Source organism: Tenrec ecaudatus, chromosome X, assembly GCF_050624435.1.
Source record: "Tenrec ecaudatus isolate mTenEca1 chromosome X, mTenEca1.hap1, whole genome shotgun sequence".
Taxonomy (NCBI): domain Eukaryota; kingdom Metazoa; phylum Chordata; class Mammalia; order Afrosoricida; family Tenrecidae; genus Tenrec; species Tenrec ecaudatus.
In genome coordinates, this window is record NC_134548.1 from 75,566,125 (window position 1) to 75,589,177 (window position 23,053).

Sequence of the window (23,053 nt, forward strand, 5' to 3'; positions counted from 1 at the left end):
CTGAACATTTTGATCCATTATTCCAGCGAAGAATACTGATCTAAAAAGATGGAAAACTCAGAACTTAACTTAAAGCCCTTGTGGATTCCAGACTTTCTGGAACCAGAGAGAGGAACACCAAAACTATGGCTCTGAGAGAGCTTTTATTCAAATAGCTCTTAAATTTTGACCCCCAGAATGCCTTCTGAAGTCTCCTTAATCCCAGATACGATTTTAGCTTAATAAGGTGTGTCTGCCATGAACATTGTTCTTTTCAGATTTAACTTAGGAGAGCGCCTCCTTTTTATTATCACTATTACCAGCTACCATTTCTCTGTCAGTTTATCAACTGTGGTGGTGCATATGTCGCTAAGATGCTAGAAGCTAAACCACTGCTATTTCAAATAGCAGCAGGATCATCCAGAGTGAAGAGGTTTCAGTAGAGATTCTAGACCAAGAAAAGACTGTGAAAAAGGAATAGGCTGTCCACGTCTTAGGAATTAGCCACTGAACATTTTAGCAATGGAGCATCGTTTGATGTAGTATCAGAAAATGAGCTCCTCAGATTCGAAGGTAGCTTTACAGATTATATGAGTTAGTAAACTGAAATCACTTAGCACTATGTCTCACATATACTCGGTATCTGTGTCTTTTCTCGCAAAATAGCTATTGGCCATTTTGATTCAGAAAATCCTATGATTGACTCTGCTGGCAATAACACTAACAAGAGGAATGGCATTGCATTCAAAATCAATCTTGAATTACAAGAATTTCTTCAATGGAATTATATCTATCCTCCTTCAAGGAAATCCAATCAATACAACTATTATTGGAATTTATACACGAATCCCCAAAGCTAGTGATGAATAAATAGAAGAAGTCTACCAACGTCTTCACCGGAATTAATCAAATATGCAAATGAGATGCCGCATTGATAAATATTGAAGATGGGAATGCAAAGGTTGGAAACAAAGGATTGGAGCTGACTCAGTGGCAGTGAATTCGAGAATTTGAGTTTGGTACTTTCAATATTCCTCAGCATCACAATAATACAAATGGATCGATTTGTCTCTGGTTTCCTTATTCCAAAACCACTAGCTTTCGCTTGCACATGAGGAAATTAAAAAAATACCATGGCTGCAGTCAGGTACCCATTAATTCTCAAAGTGAAAATCTCGATCTCCAACACTTTAAAGAGGTCTTGTGCAGCAGGTTCACCCAATGTAACGCATCATTTGACTTGATTATTGCTCCCATAAGCTCCATTGTGGATCTAAGCAAGATGAAATTCTGACAATTTGAATCTTTTTTCCATTTATCATTATGTCACCTATAAGACCAATTGTGAAGACTGGTTTCCTTTACGTTAAGTTGTAATCCATATTGAGGGCTGCAATCCATGATCAACAGCAAGTGTTTCAACTCTTCCTTGCTTTCAGCAAGTACTGTTGTGTTATCTGCAATTATTGGTTTATTGGCCTTCCTCCAATCCTGATGCCTCCCTCTTAATATAGTCCAGTTTCTAGATTATTTGCCCACCACACAGATTGAATAAGTATGGTGAAAGGATGCAACCATGATATACACTTTCCTGATTTCAGTCTAGGCAGTATTTCCTTTTTCTGTTCAAAATCATATATTTTTATCCATATACAGGTTCCACAGGAGCAAAATAAAATATTCCCATTCATCTCAATACTATCCATAATTAGTTATGACCCACATAGTCTAATGCATTTTCATAATCAATAAAATACAAGTACACATGTTTCTAGTATTCTTTGCTTTGAGCCAAGATCCACATATCTAACATCAACAATGATATCCTTTGTTCCAAGTGCACTCTCAGTCTGGCTTGAATTTCTGGCAGCTCTTTGTAAATATACTGCTGTAATTATTATTGAATCATATTCAGCAAAATTTTACTGGCCTGAGATTTTAATGATATTGTTTGATAATTTCCTCATTCTGTGGAGTAACCTGTCTTTGAATTGGGTACAATATGGATCTCTTCTAGTTGTTTGGCCTAGTAGCTGTCTTCCAAATATTGGGGCGTAATGAGTGCATCATCGGTGTGATAAAATATTTCAATTGGTACTCCATCAATTCCTGGATCTTTGTTTTTCTTCTTTTCCTTGCCAATATTTTCAATGAGGCTAGGATTCCATCCTTCTGTACCATTGGTTCTTGATCATAAGCTACCTCTTGAAATGGTGGAAAGTCAACCCAAACTTTTGGGTACAATGGCTGTTTATTTCTTCCATCTTCTTTAGATACTTCTTGCATAGATAAACATTATATCCATAAAAACAAAACCAAACTCTGCCAGCAAGTCAATTCCGACTCATAACAACCCTAGAGGACAGGCTAGAACTGCAGCTGTGGGTTTCCAAGACGGTAAATCTGTAAAGGAGTAGAAAACCTAATCTTTTCCTACAGTGTGACTGGGAGTTTCTAACTGCTCATCTTATACCTAGCAGCTGAATGGCAAAACATCTCAATATTGCAACTAAAGGCTTGAAATTTTCCTTCAGTTCATTCACCTTGATATATGCTAAGCTTGTATTTTATTTTTTGTTTTCGAACTCCATGTGTTTACCCAATTCAATGTAATTCTTTACTTTGTCTTATTGAGCTGTCCTTTAAATTTTCTGTTCAATTCTTTTATATTATCCTTTCTTCATGTGCTTTAGCTGCTCTCTGATCCAAAGCAAGTTTTAGAGTCCCTTTTGACATCCACTTTGATCTTTTCTTTCGTTCCCATCTCAAGAGAGAACAGTCCCTAGAAAAAAGACATCATGCTTGTAAAGTGGAAGGGAAGTGAAAAAGAAGATGATGTTCGTGAGGATGCTTCATTCTACTGTACATAGAGTCACTAAGAATTGAAACAAACTTGAGGACTCCTAACCACAGCAGCAATATTCCCAGCATGATTATAGAAGATAGAAGTCTGAGAGCAACATGAGTACTTAGAGTTCAAAAGGCCAAATGGCAGAAAATGCTAGCCACCTGAATCCTAGTGCATTTCGACAAACATTTCACCTACATTTTTCTTGTGTATAAAGATAGCCTTCAATGGTTGGCTGTCCTGGCAGTTTGCATGTCTGGGGAGCTTCTTTCATCCTTCTCTTCAGTTCTCCCATCTCTTCCCGGGTACTGGAGAAATGATTTCTTGTCTGCCAAGATATTATCAACACAATCATTATCTTCATATATAAGATTTTAAAAATAAGTATTGGTCAGAGATGCAGAAGACAACTTTCTTTAGTACATGCCATATACCACAGTATAGAGGAAACACTGATGCTGAATAATAGCATAAATATATATCTAAATTTGATAAAGTTTAATGGTGCTAAATATAAATAAGACTTTATCCATAAAACAGGAAAGAGAGACTATTTTGAAATACACTGACTTACAAAACACAGTTGCTTTTTGTTTGTTTTAATTTTGATAAATCATTTTATTGGGGGCTCTTACAACTCTTATAACAATCCATGCACCAATTGCATCAAGCACATGTGTATATTTGTTGCCATCATCATTTCCAAAACATTTTCTTTCTACTTGAACCCTTAGTATCAGCTCCTCCTTTTTCCCCTTCCTCCCCTACCCTCATGGACCCTTGATAATTTATAAATTATTTTCATATTTTATACTGTCTGCTGTCTCCTTTCACCCATATTTCCATTGTTCATCCCCTTGGTGGGGGGGGTATGTCAATCACTGAAATCTGTTCCTTTTTATCCCCCTTCTCCCCCGTCTTTCCCCTAACCTCATGGTACCACTACTCTCATTATTAGTCCTGGGGGATTTATCTGTCCTGGATTCTGAGTGTTGATAGCTCTTATCTGTACCACTATACATGCTCTGGTCTAGCCGCATTTGTAAGACAGACCTGGGGTCATGGTAGTTGGATGAGGAAGCATCAAAGAACAAGAGGAATGGGACCATGATAAGTGGGTGGGGGAGGAAGCATTTAGGAACTACAGGAAAGTTGTACGTTTCATCGTTGCTACACTGCACCCTCAGTGGCTCGTCTCCTTCTAGTGACTCTTCTGTAAGGGGATGTCCAGTTACCTACAGATGGGTCTTGGGTACCCAATCTGTACTCCCCTTCATTCATAATGATTTGCCTTTTTGTTCTTAGATGCCTGAGACCTCATCCCCTTGACACCTCGTGATCACACATGCTGGCGTGCTTATTCCATGTGGGCCAGAGTACTGGTACAGGTAGGAACTGGGAACACAGGGAATCCAGGACAGATGATCACTTCAAGACCAGGGCTGAGAGTGGTGATACTGGGAGGGTGGAGTGAGGGTGGGGTAGAAAGGGGGAACCGATGACAAGGATCCACATATAACCTTTCCGTGGGAGGTGGAAAACAGAAAAGTGGGTGAAGGGAGACAGTGTAAATATGACAAAATAATAATAACTTATAAATTATCAAGGGTTCATGAGGGAGGAGGGAGGGGGGAGGGAGGTGAAAAAATGAAGAGCTGATACCAAGGGCTCAGGTGGAAAGCGAATGTCTTGAGAATGATGATGTTAACAAATGTTCAAATGTGATTGACACAATGATTGTATGTATGGATTGTGATAAAAGTTGTACGAGCCCCCAATAAAATTATTTTTTTTAAAAGAACAAGAAGAATGCGGTGTATTTCATCAGTGCTATATTGCATGCTAGCTGGCTCGTCCCTTCCTTTTAACCCTTCTGTGAGGAGATGTCCAATTGTCTACAGATGGGCTATGGTTCTCCATCCCAAACCTCCTCATTCTCATCAAAATTGTTGTTGGTTTTGGGTCTTCTGATGCCTGATACCTGATCCCACCGACACCTTGTGGTCACACATATTGGTATGCATATTGGTATGCTTCTTGCATGTATGCTTTGTTGCTTCCCGGCTAGATGGGCACTGTTTTAACTTCAGGTCTTTAAGACCCCATCAGCTTTCTTCGTCACATTATTGTATGCAGCCATTTTGCCGTCAGCGATCATGTCGGGAGGGTGAGCATCCTACATGCCCAATAAACCATTGTACTATTAATTATCTCCCCACATCTACTCTTTCTTTGCTTTGAAATCCAACAGAAAAAGTAAAAAACAAAACCAAAATGAAACAGACAGGGGGAAAAAAGCTAAAAATACAAAGATAAAAATAAAGAGTACAAAAGAAAAGACAACCAATGATATTTAAAAAGCCAGAGAAGACATTTCTATCAAGGAACAAGTGAGAAATAGTTGAACCTAGAGGAAATTCAGTTTGTGTCAAGAGGGAGGTCAATGGACTATCTATCATATTATACCATGGTTCAATCCATCATAATCAAGTTTACAATAATCTCTGTGTAATAATAAAGCTGTTCTAGTCCTTGTCCTGTGGATAGAGGGGATCTTGCTTAGGCTTAAGCTGACTAGATCCTCTGCAGATGGATTTTTGGCTTCCCTGTCCTACATAGCCTTCTAAAAATTGGGGGTTCACAATTTAAGCTCTGACACCTTTCCCTCCATCATATTTTGATTTTATTATCCTCCTCTTTGGATGACATAGTATGATGTGCTTCTTAAATATAAACTTAGTTGACCCCTCACTTAGATGGCTGCTTGTTCGAATAGAAGCCTTAAGACCCCTGACACTATTCCAATTGATAGGTGGGCACCACCTACCGTATATACTCGAATATAAGCCGACCCGAGTATAAGCTGAGGTACCTAATTATTACCTGGGAAACCAGAGAAAATGATTGACTCAAGTATAAACCTAAGGTGGAAAATGCAGAAGTTATTGGTGAGTTTCAATAATCAAAATAAGTGAAAATAAAATTACTAAAAATTGAGACATCAGTGGGGTAATGTATTTAAATATTTATTTTAAATAAAAAACATAAGTAAAAGGACAAGTCATCTAACATTAGTAAACCAGCACAGTAAGTGGAAAATAGGTTCAACAAAAAAAAATAAGGTATCAACAATGATACCTTAAGAGTACTATTCCCTGAGCTCAATCACCAACCAAGTTAAAATGTAAAGAGTTAAAAATCCTTCAAAACTGGATTCCTCCTCATCATCTGTATCCCAATGCAGAGCTTCAGCTGGTGTGAGGTCATCATAGACGCTGTCCTCACTGAGATCGCCATCATCACCATCACTGCTGTCATTTTCATACAAAGCGCAGTCTTCACTGCCATCCATAGCATTACTAATACTACATTTTTGGAAGGCACGTCGCATCATGTCTTCTGGAATGTCTTCCCATGCATCTCGAACCCACTTTGCTATAACTCTATGTCAGGCTTCATGAGATTTCCTCCTTTTGTTAGTCGGGCTTGACCAGATGACATCCATTCATGCCACATCCTTAGCACACGGTCTTTAAAAGGCTTATTCAAAGATACATCCAGAGGCTGCAGTACAGATGTAAGCCCACCTGGAATAAAGGCTAAAGTAACTTTACTAGATTTTGCCTTTTTTTTTTTTTTATGTCATCCGATAGGTGGGCTCTGAACACATCCCAAACAAGTAACAATGGCTTTTTCTTTAAGGCTGCTCCTGGTGGTCAGTTCCAAATTTCTTCTAGCCATTTTTTACTTCCGTCTTCATCCATCCAGCCTTTAGCATGTGCATGCACAGTAATTCTTGGTGGGAAATTGATCTTTTTAGGCAAACTCTTTCTTTTAAAAGTAATGACAGGACGCAGCTTAGTTCCATTAGCCAAACATGACTGAACAACTGTAAAGGGTTTTTTTTTTCATTTCCTGTGGTTTTGAGAAAAATGTTTTTTTCTCCTAAACTTGCCACAGTTCTGTTGCTTGGAAGATCAATAGTCATGGCAGTTTCATCCATATTCCCAATATCTGCCAGGTCATAATTATAAATCCTTCTTTGTTTTATAATAAATGACTGGAATGACATAATTTTTTCCTTCAAGGTCTTGGGGCAATTTTGGGGAACTCTTTGTTCTTTGTCTCAAACACAGTAGGCCAAACCTATTCATGAAGCGGGTACACCATCCTGCTGATGCAGCAAATTTTTCAAAGTCCAGTGCTTTATATTTGTCATCCATAGCCATTTGTAGAGCACGTATACAGATTTTCATGCATGTTATGCAGTAACAATTTTGACGACACGCCATAACTTATTTATGCAATTCACTCTCTAGAGCCCCATAAAAAGAAGTTAAACCACGATGAGCTTTTTTAGCTTTTGGAATCTGTTCCAAGTCAGCCTTCATTTTCCGTCACTCCCTCACTTGCTTTTTGTCAACACATAATCCCCTACTTGCAATACTGTTATTGCTCTCTTCTGCTCTTGACACAACCTTCATTTGAAACCAGCCTCATATGACCGGCATTTTTGTTTCGGTTAAAGAGTATCCATTTCTAATAGGATAAAAAAACGAGACTTTGTAAAAGAACTTTCATGGTAATGCCCCCCACCCCTGTGACTTCTTAGCTGGGAGGAGGGGGGGGTAGTCCATGCGGGCGGGGGATGCAGGATGTGAATTAACACAGAAACCAGAGGGGAGAGATGGAGCACAGCCACAGACACATCCTTACCAGTTCAGCTGCCGGAGTAAGTGAATTACTATGGGTGCTTCTGTGAATTGGAGCTGCCCACAGCATAAGAAGGCTCTGATTGGTTAGATGTGAGCAAACAAACATTTGAAGCCCTGCACTGTCAGCGGGGCTTTGAATGAACAGCAGAGAAATGGCAATCACCCATGAGATAAGGGGCGCTGGGGTACCACTGACCTGTGTATAAGCCGAACCCCAGTTCTTCAGAACATTTTGTCTGAAAAACTCAGTTTATACACGAGTATATATGGTACGTTCTCCACCACACTTTGCTGTAGCACCCTTATTTTTAGTGATTTCTTTATGAAGGCAAATATCAAGCAGAGCCATATTATTATAAGAATTGGTCTGATTATAAAATTGAGTTGGCACTAGAATTAAGTGGCAGTCCAGAATCCATCTGCTTGTCCATGGGTTATGAATAACTCTGGTTTACTTTGGCAGTTATATCATGACAAAACCAAAATTCCATATACCACAATAGACCACTGTCCAATATAGTATTGGAAGATGACACCTTAGATTTTAAGACCATTAAGACACAGTGGTCACAACAATGGACTGAAGCATACCAATGATCATAAATTTGATACAGGACTAGACTGTGTGTTGATTTCTTGTACATAGATAGGGTTGCCATTAATCAGGACTGATTAGAGAGCAACAAAATAGCAACAATAACAAATATTTTTTAAAAGGAGGAAAAATGGGAATTCTTATTAATGAAAGTGTTATACTGACCACAAGTAAAATAGCATAAGATATATGCTTAAATAAATCCATAATTAGGTTATCTGGGAGAGATAAAGATTAGCAACATTTGATAAATCCTGGCGAGATGGATGTGTTTGGTTAGTGGAAGGGTGGGCTATGACTCGGTTTACCTCAAAATTTGGGAAGAATTGAAACTGTAGAACTAAGAACATTGGGTTAAATGTGATTCACACCAATATATATGAAAACCTAGCTGGGATGCAAAATCCTAGAATTTCAAGGCCAAGATAACTAGGACTTAAATTAAATTCAAATGGAAGGAGAAAAAGGGACATGCAAACTCACATTCTGCAAGCTGAGCTGTAGCTGTTGTTTATAAGGGAGGAAATCCTGTGTGAGCTCCACAGTCAGGCTGTTAGAAATAAAGAGGCTATGAAGAAAAGCCAAGACCTAGGAAAAATGTGTAAAAATAACTTTTTAGCACTGACGCCTTCTCATGAGTCAAATAAAGAAAATATGAGCACAGAAAAACTAGTGTGTTTACCAAATATAGTTTTACAAGTAGTCATAAAATACAAAGAAGTCCACACGTAATTATTCTGATATTAGGTTAACCATTTTTACTAGACTTGGTTGAAAATTATAAGAGTTACTAAAAAATGTGTTCATCCAGGTCCTGTTCAGATAGTATGCAAAACCATTCATAATTTGAACAATATATGATTAGGCTTTGTATTTTATAGCAAGGTTCCCAGTACTGGTAGGGGATGATCAATAAATACTTGTTTAATGAATACATAAGTAAATGAATAAATGACATATGATTCTACACTTTAATGAAGACAGTAATAATGGTATAAGAGGGAAAAAATCTGGATTAATTTTTTTATAATAACAATGTTTGGAGGGTAAAGAAAACATACATGCAAATAATAAACATTATTTAAGTATAAAATGTTTAACCTTATTAGACATGAAATAAACATAAATTAAAATTAACATAGTATTTTCATGTATCAAATTACAATTACTTTTAAAATAATACTCCATGTTGGCAAATGTAACCCATTGCTGCTCAATTTTCTTTTTTTACTCATGACAATCCTATGTGGTTCAGAGTATATACTCCATAGAACTTTCTATAGATGTGATTTTTCAAAAGTAGATATAGCTTCTGAGGCATGTCTGGGTACATAAAAAACAGTTTTAGGTTAGTAACTGAACACTTAACCATTTATGCCACCCAGGGCTCTATAGTGTAATAGATATTAGTGAAAATTACTCAGTTCTTTCTAGAAAGCAATTTGTTCAACATAAACACTTGTATTCTATGTATAAGTATATACACACCACAGAGTACATGTGTGTATAGATATAGATATATATATATATATATATATATAATTTTTAAAATGAAGCCCACTACCATACAGTTGATTCCAACTCATAGTGACCCTATGTAGGGCTACTAAGGTTGTATATCTTTAGAGTAGACAATCTTACCTTTCTCCCACAGAGCAACTGGTGGGTTTGAACCACTGGCCTATGGTTGGAATTTTAATGTTTACCTGACCGCACTGCTAGGAAATCTGTTTAGATATGTATGTATACACAAAAATTATATGCATATATAAATGCACAGATGTGTACTACAGATACTGAAGGAGTCATGAAAGGAGCACTGCATCTCCTGTCAAGTATCTGTCTAGGACCGTGTGCAAACATCTGTCCTAGCTGTTTCTCATAAACTGCTTCCTTACTGAAAAAGGTAGGGAATTTGGGGGAACAGCTGCAAACAGTATTCCCTGGTAGAAAACAAACAAAAGTAGTACGGGCTGAGATACGGAACTCAATCTCAAGGCTATGAGAAATTCAAGTGTGGGAATAGCAAACATCTCTGGGAACACTGCCTTTATTTAGTACTTCAAAATAAAGCGCTGTGGTCCCTCAGGCCTGCAGTTTGCACCATCTCTGTCTGTGTTTATTTTGTGCTGCAGTCCTGTATTGTCTCTCTCTCTCTCTCTCTCTCTCTCTCTCTCTCTCTCTCTCTCTCTCTCTCTCTCTCTCTCTGTGTGTGTGTGTGTGTGTGTGTGTGTGTGTGTTTGGTTCCATGTTCATTCTCCCTGCTCAAGAAACTGCATCACATACAAGAGGGTTTCAAAATGTTCATGGAAAATATTATCTTTTCATTACATTTTTCCATTAGTATCTGATGCTTCCTTGTGTAGGTATATACACAAATGACATGCATATCCTAATTTAATCTACCCATAATTCTTGTCATTTTTGTCCAAAATATATGTCTAGTCCAGTCATTCTTTTCTGTTTCAACTATTAGCACCCTAAATTAAGCCAACACTTTCTCTTTTTTTTTAATCTCTGTATTTGCTGTCTAATTCATTTCCTCACTTCTACTCTTGGCCCCTTCTAAGTCATTCTCATCAAAACACAAACCAGCTAATTCCTTACCTTGCTTTGTGCACTTCAGTGGTTTTCCACTGCACTTAAGACTAAAATCACAACTTTTTATTATGTCTACTGGCTCTTTCTCTGCCTACTAACACAATTTCCTGCCATTCTTCCTTTTTCTCACCAGGATCTAAAGATACTACTGCTCTTCTTTCCATTCTCTAAAGATACCATTACTTCCTATCCTTAATGTGTGTACAAGTTTTCTCTTCCTGTTCTTTCTCAACTATTTGTATTGCTGCATCCTCTCTTCCTTTGTATCTCGGATTATATGTCACCTTTTCAGATGTCTTCATTGACTACCTGATCTAATGTTCTTTTTCTTTATTTTAGCTCCTTTGAGTTTCCAGTATAATCCTTTTCATAATCTTAAATTATCATAATTGATCTATGTACTTTTCTTCCCATTGTCTATCCCCCAAGAATATAGGCTTCATAAAAACAGAATGGGATCTGTCTTGTTCACCAAAGGATCCCTGGTATCTATTATAGTACTTGGCACATAATGTGAACTCAATCAATGTTTTCTGAATTAATGTATACACAAATATATACAAAGGTGAGCAGATACACATATACATAAAATTATGTGTAATATGATATGCACATATACATTTACAAGTATAAATGCACATAAAGCTAGAGAAAGATCTTAAATACACATAGGTCATTTGGAAGAAAACAAGCTACAATATTAACAGCGATTATCTCTATATAGGGGATGCTTTTGGTTTCATGATCGCTGTGATAATTTGTTTTTGTGTCAACTTGTATGGGTCAGTATCCCCAGTGGTTTGGCAGTTAAAGCACAGTAATCCCCCATGATGTTATATAATACAATATAATCAACTGCATAATGGAATCTGCTATATGTAGTCAATCAGTTGTAAACAATTAGAGGAAAGTGCAACCCCCTTTCTTAGGTCATAGTCCTGAAGCAAATGAAAGGAAATTTCCTCAAAGGTGTGGCCTAATTCCAATATAAGTGGTGGCTGTGGGAAAGCTTGCTTACTTCTTTCTTGCTGGATCTCAATCTTGCACCTGGCTCATTGACCTCTGATTCTTTGAATTTGAATCAATGGCCCACCATATTGACTGAAGACCCTGGGTGATATCAGTAACCTGACATTTGACCTGATAACCTTGACTTTATTGGACTCTGAAGCCACAAGCTTCACCTGCTCTCTTCTTGCTCCCTGGTTTGTCTTCCTGCCTTCTGGTTTCTCAACCCCCCGCAATCATGTTAGTGAGGGATACCTCCAGCTAAACATCTGACCCATGGACTTGAGCTGGATTGGTTTACTTCTATAATTGTGTGAGCCTTTTTCTTGAAATAAAATTTTCATATAAAAATATAAACTTCATATACATTTAATGATACATACTTATAAATTTTATAGATATGTTATATAAATCCCATGCATATGTAAATTATATGTCTCATATATAAATTATATGTATAGAACGATTTCTTTTTCTCTGGAGAACCCAGCCTAACAATCTCTTTGACTGCTTTAAATTTTTCTGCATGGTTAATTTTATAATAAAATTGAAAGTTGCTAAATCTATTTGTTGAGTTAAATATATCATCTTTTGTAATAAATTATGGAGGTGTACATTAAGATAATTTTAGACAAATTACACTGAGATGATTTAATAGTAGATATAGTAGAATGGGTAATCATTGATCAAAAGGGTCATGAGTTACTAGTGTATGGTGCACATTCAGAATAATCTCTGAAACCAAGAATGGAATACAGGTAATGTAAAGAATAAAACGAAGAATAACAGAAAACTAAAGTAAGAAAAAGAGAAAAAAGGACGAAGGAAAGAAACTGACAGAAAGAGGAAAAGAGGGAAGAAATAATTGAGAAAGCCAGAGAATAATGCCATATAATTCCGTATGCCTATTTTCATGAATATGAATATTAATCATTAATGATTTGTCATACTCTTTGAGAATACAATTGTATGGCCCAAGTTCTCCATATGAAATCTACATTTGGTAAGTAATTTTAGACCATTGATCCATAGATAGAACTTACTGGTTCTACAATATTGAACTTCTTAGACTCCTGAACTTCCTGGATTTGATAAACATATTCAAGAGATGACTCAAAGAAATTGTGTCTCTCCTTGTCCACCTGGAGGTCTGCCTGTAGAAGGAGGGTACAATATGTTACAAAGAGGCACAGTGTTAAAAAAAAAAAAGAGGCACAGTGGTTCACTCAAGTTACTGTTTATGGACGCAAGAAAATAATAAGGTTAGAGCAGTATTTAGACACCAAGTAGTAATCATATTGCTTTGTTTTATAGACACTGAGAGATAAAAACTTACTGCCCTAAGTCTACCCAGCTCAGTTTTTATCTAAAAAGTGCAAAGGGTACCTTTTTCTGTGTCAAGAAAAACAAAAGAGATGTTTAGCAACAGCACCATACTGCCAGGATCATCCAAAAACTTTCATAGCAAAAACCTCTAAAAGAAAATAAACTTACAGCTCTGTTGGGTTCTTAAGACCATCTAAGTTTAAATTATTCATTAGGAAAGCTCATAGGACACTGCATACAAACACAAGGATAAAATTTATTACAGTTCAGGGATGCAAACCAAAATCAGTAAAGGTAAAATGTATGAGAAGAAATCAGGTTCAAACATCCAAGAGTCCTCTCCCAGTGGAGTCACATAGAACATATTTAAATCCGATGGAAATAAGCTGTGACAACATTTATAAGATATTCTACACCAGAAAAGCTCACTAGAGACTGAGTGTTCATAGGTTTCATTGGATGTTTACCAAGCATATACCAAAAGTCCAGACTCCCAGAAGGAAAGAAAGTACTTAGTAGAGTGATCCCTTCTTGGCCATTTAGAAAAAAACATTTACATCAATGTAGGACACTGTTTACTGGCCATGCAGCAGGACACCAGTCTAGGCAGATACTGTAAACAAGCTTTTCGAAGGATAGCAGCTTCAGGCCTACTGTGTTAACTCTTTTCTTCACAGAAAACCTGGTGCAAAAATGGACCCCAAAAAAGGAAGTAGACAAAGGTACACAAAAGAAAATTGGCAGAAGACTCCAGAACTAGTGTTTCCTTTTAGTTTATGAAAGAGAAGTACCATTACTCAGGTTCATTGAACTAACTTTACCTTCCACTCAGGTTCTTGTGTGATGTGATGTGAATCTACCAAACCAAGAGTTTAGAGCAATGTTTCCCAAAGTGGGCAGTACCACTGGAATGACCCAGGGGAGCTGTAAAAGCATATACATACACTTTATCCTGGGTTATGAGCTATAGTACAAACATTTTTAATGCTGGGGTGGGGGTGTTGTGAAAAATATTGGCTTACTTGAATAAAAACCACCACCAATTTCATGCTATCAGTAGCAATTTGCAAGTATAAAATATAAAATAAAAGTAAATGCTGATCCTAGAAATTTTTCAATGGTTTTCAATTCCATTTGTCCATAGAAATATTGAAGCCCCTTTGGATATCTCACAGGGAAAAAGGTAGAAGACCAGTATCTCATCTACCAATATCATATTAGCTTAATTATCTATATGTGGACTCTAGAATCAGAGTTCTGAATAAGTGAAAGGCACTCTGGCGGCCACTGAGTTCTAACCATTCGTCTCAGAGAGGCCAAGAGGCCATGGTCATATCGTGAGTTAGTGGAGGAGTTGTCTTGAGAATCTAGTCTCCTGAGTTCCGGGCAATGATTTTAAATGCATGTGCTATTACACTTGGTTCCAAGCTGCAGCAGAGTATGATAAAAGAGCTGTATTAGAAAACTACCATTCTTTCCAAGGCATAGCTGGCAATGGAAAGTGGAGAGGAGGGATTCTTTTAAACATACCTCTTGTAACTGGGATTCTTTCTTTTTGGAAGACAGATGCAAATGGCGGTCCAGCAAAGAATAAAACCTCTCACCATCTTTTTCAAATTTTTTTTTCCGTTCCTAGACGTGGGAGACAAACACAGATTGAGATGTTTGTAGTTTTAACTGTCTACTAAAAACCGAGAAACTATACCAGGTGTCCTATGGTTAATCTTTCTAGCTTCTAGAATAGGAAATAAAAAGCAATAGAGAAGTTGGTTTTACATTGGTTTCAAATTCCTTGAAAGCATTCTGCTTACACACCAGGCAATTACTCTGGATACAACGAAAATCTGGGAGATGCTGCTCAAAAATGATGCATAAACAAGAACTCTATGTTAGCTCCATTTTGTTTCTCCAGTGCTTTCCATTAATCATTCAGATTATTTATTTAATTTTTTAAGAGAGGAAGGAACTTGGGAGTGAACTAAATATATGCGTTTAATAGGTTGATCTACAATTTACTTAGACAGCCTAATAATACAGAAAACATTTTTCAAGGCAATAGAAATCTGTGGCTACTTCTGCGAATAATGAGTTCATAGGTCACAATTGAATTAAACATTTCATGGCTGCATATAAAGTGATGTTAACAATGACAGAAAATAGTAGTTTGCTGCTTATGTGCATACAACCAAAATTCTCATGGGTTTTGGTTCATTGTTTTGGAGGTTTAGGTTCATGATTTCAGAGGACATCCCAGTAAACTGCCCTAATAATATGTTTAGTGACTGTACTCTACTCCCCACATTGGTGCATAATGCTGGGGTCTTAAAAGCTTTCAAGAGGCTCTCCAAAGTGAACTGCCCTAATAATATGTTTAGTGATTGCACTCTATTCCCCACATTGGTGCATAATGCTGGGGTCTTAAAAGCTTTCAAGAGGCTCTCCAAAGCATAATTGCTTCTAGTTGCCTAGAGCAACAGAGGAAGAAGGAGTCAGGAATAAGAGGAAGTATGAAATGTATGGCTAATTTCCTCCACAAGCAACTACCTCCTTTGCTATGAAAACATAACTACATGGCGTTTGACTATCACTACTGAACATTTTGATCAAAGATTCCACAGGAGGATCCTAAACAAAAGGTGGACAATTCAGAATAGGATTTAAAATTCTCATTTACTCCAGACTTTCTGAATGCAAGGAGGTTAGACATTGGGAAAAGGGGGTTTCAAAAGTTCATGGGGGGGAAAAAATCACTGCATATTAATTCCATTTGTTCAGAAAAATTTTGAAGCCCCTCAAAACTGTCCCCGAGATAAATTTTAAATCCTAAACACAAAATATCCTCCAACATCTTTTTCAAACAAAACAAAAACGTCCTTTAGATCAGTGGTTCTCAACCTGTGGGCCCCGATCTTTTTGAGGGTCGAACGACCCTTTCACAGGGGTCGCCTAAAGGCTGGCTCTAATTTTCCTCTATCCTAAATTGTTTTCAACTCACCTGCTTTGATCTCCCAGTCTCTATAAATTTTTATTTCCCTAAATAAAACCTATTAATTAAAAATCTTGCTCCATCTTTCGTCTCTAAAAAACCTCATAGGAAGTTATTAAAATGGTGCATATTTTGCTGTATATGTTCTCAACAAAAACAAAACTAGTTTACGATAATGGAAGGAGGGAAAAGGTTTCCTTGAAGGTTTACCTGGAAAATGAGAGCTAAGAAGCTTCATTGCTCTCCAGTAGGAAATTTAATTAATCTCTGGGCATCTCAGCAAAATGGAAAAACCTCCAGCCTCTAATTGAACACTGATAATGTTCATTTGTCACAGATTTATGATGCATGTTCACTCCTCTCAGCACAATGCTGGGATGTCCTTGTAGGGAGCTTGTTTCCACTAATGAGAAATCTAAACTCATTGAACAGCCACAGTGCACTACAAAAACAACAGCAACAAAGAGAAACCAAATCCACTGTCATAGACCACCGTTTCTGTCAGTCTGTTGTATTGTGATGGTTTCATTGTTTAAGTTTAATTGTTAAATTGCTGTGATGCTGGAACTATGTCAGGGACACATGACTAAGGAAGAGCTGCCTTCTAAAAATATATTTGACCATGATCATGGGGGTAAAATAAAGTTTTGGGGATCTTCACTGGCTGATGAGCCAGACTCAAAATGAGAAGAAACAGTTGCAAATAGCTACTGATAACCAGAACCTGGAATGTATGAAGTATGAACACAAAATGGGAAATTATCAAAATGAAATTGAACACATGAAGATCAATATCCCAGGTATTAGTAAGCAGAAATGGACTAGTATTGGCCATTTTGAATCAGATAATTACATGGCTCAATATGCCAGGAATGATAAATTAAAGAGGATGGTGGTATCACCATATCAAAAAGAATATTTCAAGATCTACCTTAAAACTAAATGCTATTTGTGCTAGAATAATATCAATACACATATAAGAAAATCCAGTTAATACAATTATTATTCACATTATGCACATACTTTTAGAACTAGTGATGAAAAAATTGAAGAATCCTACCAAATTTTAGTCTTAAATTGATGAGACATGCAATCAATATGCACTGATGACTAGAATGAAAAAAGTTGGAAATAAAAGGAACAGTAGTTGGGAGATAAGGCCTTGGTGATAGAAATGAAGCCACAAATTGCATTATATAATTTTGTAAACCTAATGATATATTATGTTTTTCTCAACTATGTACATGGAAACTAAACACATGGTCTTTGAAAGATGAATATACAGAAAGCAAATTGATTATATCTATGGGAAGAGGCAATAGAAAACTCAGTAGCTTTTATAAGTAGCTATAATGAGGCAAGAGGCTGACTGGAAGAGATGATCAATATTTTTATCTGTACGTTCAGGTTGAAGTTAAAGAACATTTTAAAAGGTCCATGAGAGCCAAAATACAACTCAGAGTATATCCAACCTGAATTTTGAAAATATCTCAAGAAGAGACTTAACTGAACACTAATGACAGAAAATCTGATAAGCTGTAGGATGACATCAAGAACATAATATATGAAGAAAGCAAAAGTTCATTAAAAAATACAGGAAAGGAAAAAATAATCAGCATAGATGCCAGAAGAGACTCTGAAAACAAGCTCTTAACTGTAGAGTAGCTAATGGCAACTTTTTATTTATTTTTTTAAAGATTGTCCTTCAATTTTCTTAAAGGACAAAGGGAAATCATGGGGTCTTCTTAGGAAGAAGTTTAAAGAATATTGAAAATTGCATTGGTGAAACAAGGACAGAAAATCTGTGCCAAGGATTCACCCATACCCCCACCCCATCACAAAAATGAACTACCTACTCCTATCTTTGAGGTTAGAAAATGTCCCATGAGAATCGCATTGTAAATGTCATGCTCTATCCACCCTACTACCCTCTAGCTATAACCCTTGCAGACTACATTTTGTAACCCAAATTCAAAGAACAGTAAAAAGGAATGCATCAGCAATCATGAGCAAATGTGATGAAAATTGCTGAGGGTGCCCGGCTATCAAAAGATAAAGAGTCTGGGGTCTTAAAGGCTTGAAGATAAGCAAGGGGCCATCTAGCTGAGAAACAACAAAGTGCACATGGAAGAAGCACACCAGCCTGTGTGAACAAGAAGTGGCGAAGGGATAGATCAGGCATCAAAGAACAAAAAAACCCTATCATTGTGAATGAGGGGGAGTACAGAGTGGGAACCCAAAGCCCATCTGTAAGCAACTTGACATCCTTTACAAGAAGGGCCACGGGGAGGAGACGAGCCAGTCGGGGTGCAGTGTAGCAATGATGAAGCATATAACTTTCCTCTAGATCTTAAATGCTTCCCCCCCCCACTATCACGATCCCAATTCTGCCCTACGTATCTGGTAATCCAGGGGATGTACACTGCTACAGCTAGGAACTGGAAACACAGAGAATCCTGGACAGATGATCCCTTCAGGGCCAGTGCTGAGGGTAGCGATACCAGGAGGGTGGTCGGAAGGTGGGTGAGAAAGGCGGAACAAATTATAAGGATCTACTATAACCTCCTCCCTGGGGGATGGACAATAGAAAAGTGGGCGAAGGGAGATGTCGGGCAATGTAAGATATGACAAAATAATAATAATTTATAAATTTTCAAGGGTTCATGAAGGAGTGGGGAGCGGGGAAGGAGGCGATAAAATGAGGAACTGATTCTAAAGGTGTTAAGTTGAAAGCAAATGTTTTGAGAATGATGAGGGAAACAAATATACAAATATGCTTGCACACGGGATGCATGTGTGGATTGTGGTAAGAGTTGTACGAGCCCTCAATAAAATGATTTTCAAAAGTAAAAAGAAATGCATCCCTGAAGAATGCCAAGAGTGACATTTTGACATGGTGTAAGCTGAAGATCACAGAATTCTAACACTTTCAGAATTTTGAAGACCTAGATGAATGATACATTGAGCCTCACATTTTGATATTCTTGTTTAATAAAGGATTTCTAAGATTTAATAGCAACATTTCTTAAATAAACTTTCTATCCCATTAAGAATAGGGCATGGGAACCATATCTAACATCCTCTGGCTATATGAAAGAGGAGATTCCAACTCATCGCCAGCCCAAGTTCCAGTGCCATGAGACAGAGGTCAGACATGTCTCCACCCTCCATACTTTTTAACCTATTCTGATATCAGCAATTCCTTCCATAACACTACTTTTCTGCTGTGTTCATTAATTTGTTGCAATGACCACACAGAACTCAGAGACAATACTCACAGTTATGGGGGGTGATTACAGAAGTTAACAGGCTACCACATGCCAGAATTAGAAAATATAGTCTTTTGTCAACAGCAGTGCTATTCTTCAGTCATTTGCAAAGTCTCTGTCTCTGTTCTCCAGTCTCTCAGCCACATGGTTCCTTATCCTACTCTCTCTATGAGTCAGGAAGCCCATTTGCAACTCTGACTTTCTCATAGTCTCTCTTCTGTCTCATGGTCTCCTTGCCTTGGAGTCTGGTCTCAGTGTAGCATGGCCTCTATACCTCTGCCACTTCAAACAGGGAGGGATCTTTTTTTAAAAAAATCATTTTATTAGGGGCTCATACAACTCCTATCACAATCCATACATACATCAATTGTGTAAAGCACATTTGTACATTTGTTGCCCTCATCATTCTCAAAACTTTTGCTCTCCACCCAAGCCCCTGGCATCAGGTCCTCATCCTCCCCCCACTCCCCGTCCCTCATGAACCCTTAATAACTTATAAATTATTATTTTGGCATATCTTGCTCTGTCCCACTTCACCCACTTTTCTGTTGTATGTCCCCCAGGGAAGAGGTGACATGTAGATCATTGAAATTAGTTCTATCGTCACTCACACCACTGGTCCTGAAGGGATCATCTGCCCTGGATTCCCTGTGTTTCCAGTTCCTATCTGTATCAGTATACAACCTCTGGTCTAGCCAGACTTGCAAGGTAAAATTGGGGTCATGATAGTGTGTGTGCAGGGGAAGCATTTAAGAACTAGATGAAAGTTGCATTTTTACCGTTGCTACATCGCACCCTGACTGCCTCATCTCCTCGAGACCCTTCTGTAAGGGATGTCCAGTGGCCTACAAATGGACTTTGGGCCTCTACTCCACACTCCCTCCCATATTCACTATGGTAAGATTTTTTGTTCTGATGATGCCTGATACCTGATCACCTTGTGATCGCACTGGCTGGTGTACTTCTTCCATGTGGGCTTTGTTGCTTCTGAACTAGATGGCCACTTGTTTACCTTCAAGCCTTTAAGACCCCAGACGCTATATCTTTTGATAGCCAGGCACCATCAACTTTCTTCACTACAATTGCTTATGCACCCATTTGTCTTCAGCGGTTATATCAGGAATGTGAGCACACAATGATGTGATTTTTTTGTTCTTTGATGCCTGATAACTGATCTCTTCAGCACCTCATGGTCACATAGGCTGGTGTGCTTTTCTCCATGTGGGCTTTATTGCTTCTGAGCCAGATGGCCGCTTGTTTACCTTCAAGCTTTTAAGTCCCCAGACACTATATCTTTGGATAGCCAGGCACATTAGCTTTCTTCACCATATTTGGTTGTTCACCCACTTTGTTTTCAGCAGCTGTGTCGTGAAGGTGAGCATCATAGAAGCCAATGTAATAGAAGAAAGTATTCTTGCATTGACAGAGTACTTCAGTGGAGGTTCTCTGCTACCTTAATACTAACCCTATAAATATATGCACATAGATCTATTTCCCCATCCTCATGTAGAAATATATTTGCATATGTACATGTCTTTATCTAGACTTCTATAAATGCCCTCTGCCTCCCAGCTCTCTCCTCTATTTCCTTTGACTTTGCTCCTATCCCACTATCATACTCAGTCCCCACAAGGGTTTCAGCCATTCCTCTTAGTTACATTACCCTTGATCTAGCCCAAACAGGCCTCCCACACCCTTCTCACCACCAATGTGGATTGCTTGTTGTTCCCTTGTCCCTGGGTTTATTGACACCACTTCCTTTCCCCCCAACTCCCATGTCCCCACGGAACTATTGGTCCCGTTGTTTTCTCCTCCAATTGTTCATCCAGCCTATCTTACTTAGATGGACCTGCATAGATAATAACATGCACAAAAACAAGACAGAGCACAACCAAGCAACAATATACAACAAAACAACAACATCAAACCAATGACAAAAACAAAACAAGAAAGAAAAGCTTGTAGTTAGTTCAAGGATTGTTAGTTGGTCTTTAGGAGTGTTTTCCAGTCCAGTCTGTTGGGGCACCACTCCCTGGCCCCAAAGTACACCTTCAGCATTCCCTGGGGACCTCTCCCTCCATTACAGGGAGGGGTCTTGAATGTGCTCTATCAGTGGTTCTTCTTCTTTGATGGTCCCAGGAAATCTCTGTTCCTGCTTCTGAGATAGTTCATTCATATAGCCAGGGAAGTTGCAACTAAAACTGACCAGTCCCCTTTTTTGCATGGTTCTATTCAAACATTTGGTGAAAGTTACAGAAACAGGAAATTCCACTGTAGCTTACCCATCAATAATTTTTTTGTTTCAATTTCTAACAGAGTATCATAATAGTGTTTTCATTAAAATATTTCACTGCCCACCTAGGACTTGATTTTTCTGGACATGATAAGCCACACATCTAGTTGTATATGAGTATGCAAAGTGTCACGTTATTTTTTTCTATTTGTCTTGGTTAATTATTTTCCCACAGTAAAATTTAATGTTTCTGAACATTAAATGTGCTGTACTTAGGTTAAGAGATAAAGCGTTCATGTGTTTTACATTTTTTCCATGCCCTTAGTCAATTCCCTATTATTAAACAGTCTAATTTTTGTAGCCCTGTAGCCTACTATACTACTTGATATGATAAGGGATATAAACATTAACAGAGGTATCAAACCTATTTATAAAATGACTGAACTAAGGCTGAGAGCTTCAATGTAACCTTTCATGAGGATTTAATTTACTTCCTAGACACTCAATGTTATCTTTCCCTCAATCTACCTTTTTTGCCTAGAAATCAACTCCTATTACTGTGAAGCAAATTTGTTTGTTTGTGGTTAGGCTGAAGAATGTGAATGGTTCATGGAAACATTTTGACACTTTTCAGCAAAGTAACACTTTATGGAAACTCTTTGTTTCCATTCTCCTCCAAATTTCTAATGTTCTGAGTATGTGAATTGTTAAAAACCAATCCTGTAAATATCAATCATGACATTGCTTTCTAACCAACAAGTAACCCTGTCGTAACCCCACGTCTTTCAATTATATCTTATATCCAATGTATCAATAAAGCCAATAACATTTAAAATTATGTTTTATTTTTCACTGAGTTAGAAGAACTAAAATGCTATAAAACAATCAGAATATGATAATTTTATGCTTCACCTTCAGCACTATAATTACTTGTGACTTGCATTCTACCCCCCAAATTCCTGAGCTTCAGTATACGGATCCTGCTATCCCATTGCAATACTAATTTTGGCTTCAGTAAATCTCTGGTTTGATTTCAATGGAGGAAGACTTTCAGTTCCTTGTAACAGCCAATAACTATTCTATGTGATCCAAACTACAAAAATTCAAATATTTTAGAAAATATTTCCTCCTTTCAAAAATTAATCAGCGTAAACTTCATCCAGCGTTTACTATATATTGACAAAACATGTCCTGAAGATAGTTGTTGCCTTTATGAAAGATCATAGATCTATTAAGTCAACCAGACACATACTGGTCCCGGGGTCTCAGAAAAAGATGAGTAAATTCTCCTGTATGTGGAAAATACAACCTAACATTTGAATTTTCTGTGGCAATAAGCACCTATAACTGACATTCAATCTAAATGTTTTATAGAATATATGTATTTTGAATAATATATTAAACTAGTTAATATATCTTCTTGATGGTGAACATGCAACATCTCAAAAAAAAAAAAAGGTAATAATACATGATCCCAAACAACAATTCTCAAA

The 23,053-nt window shown here is 37.5% G+C and overlaps 1 protein-coding gene across 2 annotated transcripts in view; it reads right to left on the bottom strand.

Moving 5' to 3' along the window:
• The window catches only part of OPHN1 (oligophrenin 1), a 369,115-nt gene that overhangs the window by 226,687 nt on the left and 119,375 nt on the right, over nucleotides 1-23,053 (bottom strand). For both annotated transcript variants that reach the window (XM_075538125.1, XM_075538124.1), the window contains exons 6-9: nucleotides 14,603-14,704; nucleotides 12,790-12,900; nucleotides 8,621-8,725; nucleotides 3,026-3,155 (exon numbers count right to left, since the gene is read on the bottom strand). In XM_075538125.1, the coding sequence (XP_075394240.1) occupies nucleotides 3,026-3,155; nucleotides 8,621-8,725; nucleotides 12,790-12,900; nucleotides 14,603-14,704 (448 nt within the window). The remainder of the gene's footprint in view (nucleotides 1-3,025; nucleotides 3,156-8,620; nucleotides 8,726-12,789; nucleotides 12,901-14,602; nucleotides 14,705-23,053) is intronic.